At 48.4% G+C, this 8824-nt stretch overlaps 1 protein-coding gene across 1 annotated transcript; it reads right to left on the minus strand.

Annotated features, from left to right (window-relative positions):
* Nucleotides 1-3956: 3956 nt before the first annotated feature.
* Nucleotides 3957-7125, minus strand: COX19 (cytochrome c oxidase assembly factor COX19). The gene is made up of 3 exons (XM_075899556.2): nucleotides 6891-7125; nucleotides 5594-5705; nucleotides 3957-4573 (listed from the first exon to the last, which is right to left on the minus strand). The coding sequence occupies exons 1-3, from the start codon at nucleotides 6970-6972 to the stop codon at nucleotides 4486-4488; spliced, it is 282 nt and encodes a 93-aa protein (XP_075755671.2). The 5' UTR covers nucleotides 6973-7125; the 3' UTR covers nucleotides 3957-4485.
* Nucleotides 7126-8824: the final 1699 nt, after the last annotated feature.

Raw genomic sequence — 8824 nt, forward strand, 5'->3', positions numbered from 1 at the left:
CTTTTAGATGAATTTCCACTGTTGCAGCAGATAGCCAGGGCAGGAGTCAGTGTTGAGTGTATAGGAGTAAGCTATGTTTTTCCACACCAGCTGTAACTACATTTAGCTAAGCAGTGTGAACATGGAAGTATTCAGCAACTATTTGAATCTTCACAGTTGCCCCAGCCTTCCACTAGGTGGTGCTTCACTACAGCTTTTGTGGGTGATTGAAGGAGGTGGAAGGTTACAGAGGCACAACCCCACTTAAGATGCAGGCTGACTGGAGAAAGCAATGTCTAGACACAGAATCGATCTTGCTTCTCATGCCGTGCATAGGTGCTGGGGATTTAGGTGTGCCAGGGGTGCAGCGGTACCCCCTGGCTTGAAGTGGTTTCCATCATATCCAGGGTGGTTCAGAGGTGCTCAGCAGCACCCTCCCCCCACACTATACAAATTGTCCAAGCACCCCTGGGAGCTATGAGCAGAATGGTGAGTTACTACCGGAGATCAAACACCCTAAGACACAGCAAAACATTCTGCTCTTACCCCCAGTCCTTCCAGAATACATCTGACCTGCTGGATTGAGGAGCAGGAAGATAAACCCAATAGTCCATTAGTTTACTTTGGTTTAAACACAGGAGTCATTTTAAAGCATACCTACAGGCACAAACCCTGATCCTATACGCAGAATTCAAGTTTAAAAGGGAACTTGTCTGGCAAAATATGGCCCAAATCACTCCATCTTCCTGCAGGACCTGTGGGAATAGGGGGAAAAGGTAATTCTGAGAAGTTCCACTTGTAGGATTTCTCCAAGGTTGTTCTATAATTATAAGGAAGGGAAAGGATTTAGAATGCCCAGCCCCTCCCACCACCCCTTAGTTGCACTGGAACATCTCAGACCTTTCTCACATCATGGCTGACTTGGGTCCCATATTACCACCTGCCTGAACTTCACCCCAGAATGTGTTGCCTTTTCCAAGAAATCTCCACAGAGCCAGAGGATGTGTGACTTCACCCTACCCAGACACTCACTTTCCACATTGCCTCAGACACTGAGAACTCCCTTGCAGAAGTTTGGGCACAAGAGAGACAGTGCTCTGGAGCTGACTGAACTTTCCACACAGGCAGGGAAAGATGCATTTGTGATTTGATGGAATGAAAATTGGTTCCAATGGTGCAGCTCAAATTTTTTTAACCCATTTCTGTCCTGTGGAGTAGCTGTTGTGAGTTCAATCTCCACTGAAGAATGCAGCATGCTGTGCCAGTTGGGGTTGGTCCTGCCTTGGGCAGGGGGCTGGACTCGATGACCTCCTGAGGTCTCTTCCAGCTCTATGGTTCTATGATCCCTGATTTTGAGGTCCAGAAAATCAGTGCTGGGCGGGATCCTGCTGACCACAGGAACAGCCCTTTTAACAGTCAAAGACATCCACTGCAGACTGACTTGCAGGCATCCAGAAGACTGACTTGTTGGGTCTTCCTTCATAGCAGTTTAATCTATTTTCTGGATCTGTCAGTCTATCACACCAGTTGAAGCTAGATCAGAATTTTGAGTTTTTGGGATTGCAAATCTGAGAAATGCCCCACCACAAATAACCTGAGTTGTTTAAAATAAAGCACCTTTTAGCATTCCAGTTCATCAGATGCAATTCAATTATCCAGGGCTTTACTGTTTTATTTCTTTTGCTCACATGGTTACAGAATTCTGCAGCATCTGAAGCATGTTTTTCCTAATACAGTTAAGCTATGGAGTAACTGTCTTTTCACAATAAGATCTAGAGACAAAAACCAGCTGTATCATTGCAAAAGATCTGGTTTAGTCCACTACCACCAGTAGACTCCTTTATTACCACAAGGGATTCTCATCCCCTTATAATATCCGGGGAGCACAGAGGCATGAAATTTGATTTCTTTATTCTAAAGATAGTGGAGATTATTTTAACAATTTTCTCTCGTATTCTTACTCTGAAAAATCTCCCACTCAGTAGTTTAATATAAAATCCTTTAATATGTTTCAGCAATAAAAATCTCTGCTTTTCTGTAAATGTATTAATCTCAGTAAAGGATAGAATGTAAACAGCAAAAGAGAATGGTATAAAAATATTGGGGCAAGTCTGTTTTCAAATAAAGATGCCCCTGAAAAAACAAATGCACAGAGGATTTAGTGGTTGATTTTTTTATTTTTGAATGTTAAACCCATTTCCAGATGACCATCTGACTGGCCAAATGTAATTAGTGCAAACTTTTGGAATATCAGCATCAACTAAGACTCATTTTCCTTCAAGTATAAGAAATGGCTCTGTCTCTGAAAATTCATCAAGCAACAAAGTTCTCAGAGCTCAGAGGCCATAGCCACACTATAATAGCTATAGTAACAGAGCTATGCTGCCGTAATCCTGTGGCATACACACACAGACTAGAGACAGAAGGGGCGTTTCCGTCACTGTAGGAACTCCACCTCCCTGAACTACAGTAACAAGATTGACAGTCACATTCTTCTGTCAAATTAGCTGCACTCCAGCGTATAGATTATTCATGGTCCTGAGCACCAGAGGTGTTGACCTAAGTGTAAACCAGGCCTAGGATCCAATAGAGATTTCATAGCAAATCCATCTTAATGGCAGGTCTCCACTAGAAGGGGTACTGCAGAAGCATTGCAGTTGTGCCTGGTGAAGATGTTCTGTGCAGGAGAGCATTCTCCATTTGGCATAATTACGTCACTTCCACTAGAAAGTGTCTCCTGCAGACATAGCGCTGTTTGGACAGTGCTTAGATCACCTTTCAAGGAGGCATCCTTTTCAAAACCCTGAGCAATGTATATTAGATTAATTTATGCAGTAGTGTAGACCTGCCTTTATTGTTTTGTAATAATGCCCATCACCATGACAGCCTAATCCCGTAGGACAAGTCTATATAGCAGGGCTAAATCCAAAATAAGCTTGCAACTTGAGCTACATCAATTGGGTAGCTTAAATTGAAATAGCTTATTTTGGCTTTTGGTGCTGTCTACACAGCAGGAAGTCTGAGAATGAGCACTCTTCCTCCGACTTCCCTTAATCCTTGTAAAATGAGGGTTACAGGAGTCGGAGTAAGAAGTCCTTCGGCTGGACATTATTTCAACATTAAGTCAAAATAACTGTTTGTGTGTAGACATGGACTATGTTGCTACACCTCAAAGGTGAAAGTGCTGCAGGAAGCACGGGGCCAGTGGGAGACTCAAGCAGTCCTCTGCTGGCCCTGTGCTCCCTATGGCGTTTCAAAGTGGCAGCGCTGCATGGAGTCTGGATTCAGCCCCGGGTTCCATGCAGTGCTGCCACTCTGAAATGCCGCAGAGAGCCCAGCATCAGGCTCCATGCAGCGTTTCAAAGCGGAAGTGCTGCATTGAGCCCAGAGTCAGTGGGGGAGTCCCCAGCTGATCCCAGGCTCCAAGAGGTGCTGCCACTTTGAAATGCTGCGGGGAGCCTGGGGTCAGACTCCTCATGGCATTTCAAAGTGGCAGCGCCATGTGGAGCTGCTGACCCAGGGCTCCATGCAGCTCTACCGCTTTGACAACGCCGCATGCAGCCCAGGTCAGCTGGGGACTCCCAGCTGGCCCTGGGCTGCATGTGGCATTTCAAAGCAGCAGAACCACATGGAGCCTGGGGTCTGGCCCCGGGTTCCACACGGCGCTACCGCTTTGAAGCACCCCCTCTTTTCCCCTCCCCCCGCTGCCTCTTAGAGGCAGCAAGTGGGGGGAGCGACTAGTCAACTAGCCTGTTGATTATCCGATAGCATTTGCTGATCAGATAGTTGACTAATCGTTCACATCCCTAACCAGGAGTAGAGAAGAGAAATGCCAAGTTAAATTCAATACAAATATGTGGGGGGGGGGCTTTAAATCACATGCACATCACCTGTTATATAAGTGTCTCATTTCCAGGTGATTTGTGCAGCAAGTTATTAAAACCTACAACATGTTCACCTTTTAAAAAAAGTCTACATTTTGCAATTTCAACAATAAAGTTTATTACAATGTTTTGATATCCAATTGCACAAATACAGACGAAAATAACACTTGTCTTACATTTTGTAATTATCAGAGAAGAGAAAGCAGGCCTGAGTCTCCAATTAGTAAAACAACTTTTTCAAATACAATTTGCCCATTCAAGAACCTCTACCTTCTAGAGCCATTTCAAGTGGAGGATCTTTGTTATTTCAAAGAGTTATATATCTAACAGAATAAGCACACTTCGATAAATAGCATTTGTGTTCTCTGATGCAACTTTTTCTTAATGCTTTGCAAGCCCATGCTGAAGAATTAACTAAATACTGTTTTTCTTGTGAAATAGTTAACGTAATGGTATTTTCTAAAGAAAACATTTTTATTCTTTCAGAGATCTAACTTCAGAATAAAGAGCTTTCACCTTCCCCAACCCTTTAAGGAATATATTAAAATATAAAACAGATTGTACAATATGTACTACAATAGTGTCACAATTTGCACATATGGGTAGAGTTGTCTTTTCTTCATTATAATTTATTATGCTCTGCTTCTGATTTCTCATCTATTAGGTCTTTGAATCCCAATTTTTCCAATGGTTCTTTAGCCATAAGTTGCCTAAATAAAAAAGCATAAACTGAAAAACAAGCTTCATAATAAACTTAGCAATATGAATATCTAATTCAGCAGCAATAATGTCACTTAAAATAATATTTACTCTTAAAAGGTCTGACAGTGCTGCTGAGAGAGCATTAACCACATACTCCATCCATCTCCTTCAAACTACCAAAATACCACAAGGTATCGACGCAGGAACAGCAATGTCCAGTCAATACTCTATTGTCTGGCCAAAGATTTCTAGTTAAATGTGTAAAATATCCCATACTGCAAGACAGTAGGCTATTTAGGAACTGAGCTGAGTCTTGGATAAGTACAATAAGAGTTAGAGCTGATTTTCCAAAATAGCTGTAGAAACTGCTGAGTGTGAAATGCTGCATGTCTATGAAAAATAGGGACATTTTACTACAATGGATGTGAAAACCAGCATATGCCCCTTCAAAAAGAATTTAAATATCTTCCCTACCTGCCCTGTTTAATAACTCAGGAACAGGTTAACTTTTTCACTTTAAGTATGTTCTGAATGTGGTCCACAAGGAGGACAAGTGCTGCTGAGGTGTCAGAGGAAATTGATTTACAATTAAAAAAGAACAAGTTACGTGCATCTGAACTGGCTATACATTGCAGTGACACCAGCAGTGGGTGTGGTCTGAGTCCATGACTAAAATTTGAGCTAAAACTGTTAAGAATTCTTCAAGTGGAAAAGGGTGTCCGTTTTTAAAGGGGATATGTGCTTTTCATACTTCCATAAATCAAGAAAGGTTCCAGGCGAATGCCTGCGTGAATTCACATCTGATGCCTATTGATGGCCAAAGTGAGTGTGGTCACTAAACTAGCATTGAAAGGTCAGCTTGGTTTCTTGTGGAAATAGCAAGAAAAAAAACCCAAGAAAATCAGACATTTGCAATCTCACAGGCAAATGCAGTCACACACTCAAAGAACATTCTCTGGCAATGATACACACATGTGAGTCTGCAATGAAAACTAATCTGCTTAAATGCTTGTACGAGATTTACTTGCCTCTCCATTCTGCATTCTAAATATTCCTTTGATTCCTGTCTGCACAAAGCATTCTCAAAGCTATTCTCTCTCAGACACTTCATGAATTTCTCTTTAAATCCTTTACATTCACCTAGAACAAAAAACAAATTTTAAAACAATAAAAAAGGTTGAGTGATGTTCTAGCAATAAGAGACAGGAGAAGTTGTGTGTATGGGAAACTATAGGAAAGTCCGTGCATGATCCTGTAGAGTATTACAAGTGACCCTAAGCAATCAAGAACCATGAATCAGCACTGTAAGCATGACTGAAAATCTTGCAGTTTTTAAGGCAAACATGTTTGGGATTCTATTTGCCTTCTGGTGTTTGCAGCTCTTTTGAGTGCCCCACTTTCAAGCTTTACTCTGCAACCAGGAAGGCTGGCAAATTTGTTTTCTGCTGAAAGCGGACATTCTCATGACCACTTGACTCTGGGGCTTTAAGAGGAATGGCCAGTAATACAAATGTGCAATGTCAGCAGAGCTGAGCATTGTGCTTGCTACCAGATTAGGCCCATCGCCAGCAGTAGGTACTGGCAGTACAGACCCCTGAATACGGAGTCTGGGGAGAGGCTTTGGGGCTGCCTCCATGCTACACAGGATGCATGGAGCAGAGGATCTAAATGGGCAGGGACATGGAAAATGTGTGTGTGGAGTTGTGTGTGGGGTGTGTGTGAGACCAGGCTCATCCCTCCACTCACAGAAGGAGCAGTCAATGGTCCCATCTGGCTGGGGAGGAGCCATCCAGGCCTCCCAGCCCCCCCTCGCAGGGCACTGACACTAGGAATGTGACTAATCGACTAGTTGATAAGCATGTTTATCAGGCAGTCAAGTCACTACTTGACTAGTCACTTTCCCCTCCCATAGAGGCAGCAAGCGGGGGAGGGACAGGAGTCAGTGATGGGGAGGACTTCGCATCCCCAATTAGTAGCCCCCCCCCACTGGACGGGGCAGGCCAAGGGTCTCCAGTGCTTATGGCACCTCAGGGGCTGCGCTGCAGGGGGACCCCGGTGGAGGGGGGGGGGCTTGTTGGGGGCGGAGCTTCGAGGGGGGGATTGCCGGGGGGCGGAGCTTAGCGGGGGGGGATTGCCGGGGGGCGGAGCTTCGCGGGGGGAGGTTGCCGGGGGGCGGAGCTTCGCGGGGGGGGGTTGCCGGGGGGGGCGGAGCTGCGCGGGGGTTTTCCGGGCGTGGGGGAGGGGGAGATCGGGGTTTTTCCAGGCCGCGGCGCTGGGGGCGGCTCGCTCCGTTCCCGGGGGGCGGGCCCCGACCCCGCCGCGCACCGAAGTGATCCAGGGGGAAGGCGCCCTTGTCCGGCGGCCGCGGCGTGAAGCTCTTGCTGCCGAAGGTCATGGCCGTAGACATGGTGACGGTGCCTCTGGCAGGCTGGGCCCAGGAGGAGCAGCCGAGCGCCGAGTCAGGCCGCAGGCAACGAGAACCGAATGAATCGAGCGGGAGCCCGCCCAACCATCCGCTCTCGTAGGCGCCTGGGCCCGCCCCCGCGGGACTTCGCTCTTCCCCCGCCCTCCCGGCTTGAGTCGCATCGCTATGGAAACGACGCCCGCCATTGCGAGGGGACAGTGTCGCCCAGGAGATGGCGTTGCCACGGAAACCTCACTGTCCCGTGACGTCATCCGGCAACGACGTCACCCTCGGCCGGGCCAAGAATGACATCACGGAGGAGCGCTGCGAATTGTGTTGCCATGGAAACGACGCCATGCCACCCGATTGCGCTGAAGCGCGTTGGCCTGGAGGCGCTGCCTCGTTCCGGGTCAGTGGGCGCGAGGCCCCGGGCCCATGTGAATCACACCCATGAATGGGCCCTGGGACCTCCCCTGAGTGCTCACCAGCCGCAGCCACAGGGGAGAGTTCCACGTCCTCAGCCCCTGCGCGCCCAGGGCTCTGCTCTCTCTTGGGCGCGGGGCGGCTCTAGGTTTTTTGCTGCCCCAAGCAAACTATGTTTTGCCCCTCCCCCCTTTTTTGTTGGGTTTTACACAGGTTTGCTCTTCGCAGTGTTTTGTTGTTTTCGTTTTCATCCTGGCATGTAAGCCCTATAAATAGCAAATATAATTTTAATTATTATTTTCCATACAGGCAAAGGCGCTTCCAGTAAACTCCCCCTCCCCTTTCACACGCTGCTAGGGCACAGCAGCCTTTTCCCTGTCCTGTCCAGCCCCTCCCTATGGACAAGCACCCCTCAGTCCTGACTCACAGGGGGAGCAGGGTGGAGGGACAATGCAGAGCCAGAGGGGCATGGGGAACAGGGGGAGCAGGGTTCACCATGGGTAATGGGAGGCACAGATCCAGAGGAGCATGGGGACCAGGGGAAGCAGGGGGACTGGGGTGCACAGAGCCAAATGGGTGCTGGGAACAATGTGGGGGGTACAGGGGTGGCACAGGGAATGGGAGGTGCAGAGCCAGAGGGACACAGGGATTGGGGGGAGCAAGGTGCGGGGTGTAGGGGAGGCACAGAGAATGGGACGTGAGGAAGGGGAGGGGCAGAGGGATTAGGGTCCAGGGACAGTGCGGGGAATGGGGGGCACAGACCCAGAGGGGCACAGGGAAAAGGGCTGTGAAGTGAAGAGGGGGCACAGAGCCAGAGGAGCACGGGGACCGGGGTTCAGGGGCGGCACAGAGAATGGGCAGCGCAGAGCCAGAGGGTCACAGGGAACAGGGAGAGCAGGGGGATCGGGGAGCAGGGTGTGGGGCGCAGGGGTGGTGCGGGGAATGGGCGGCGCGGAGCTAGAGGGGCACAGGGTGGGGTGGGCGCAGCGAGCCGGGTGGCTGGCAGGGAGCAGTTTCGCTGGCAAAGGGGGCTGCGGCCATGGCAGGACTGGAGCCGACGGGGTGAAGCCTGGCTGTGCTGCACTCCACAGCTAGCTCCTGGGGACACGCAGCCAGAGCCAAGCTCCTGTGGCCTTTTAAAATCAGCAGGGCGGGGTTGGGCATTGCCGGGGAAGGCTGCTTACCTGGAAATGCCTCCCCAAGCATGTGCTTCATTTGCTGGTGCCTAGAGCCAGCCTTGGTTGGTTGGCAACCTTGTGGTAGTGGAGAGGACTTGTGTGAGTGAAAGACCTTCAGAGCAATGCTCCCTCTATTCTCTTCCATCTATGTGCAGATTTTTTCCATCCATGTGTGGAATAATTGTATGTGCCCTGAGGTATATACCAATGTGCACCACCAATAGAAACAAAAAAAAATCTAGCTGTGGATACTC

The sequence above is a fragment of the Pelodiscus sinensis genome, chromosome 15, assembly GCF_052426305.1.
Source record: "Pelodiscus sinensis isolate ZL-2025 chromosome 15, ASM5242630v1, whole genome shotgun sequence".
In the NCBI taxonomy this organism is placed as follows: domain Eukaryota; kingdom Metazoa; phylum Chordata; order Testudines; family Trionychidae; genus Pelodiscus; species Pelodiscus sinensis.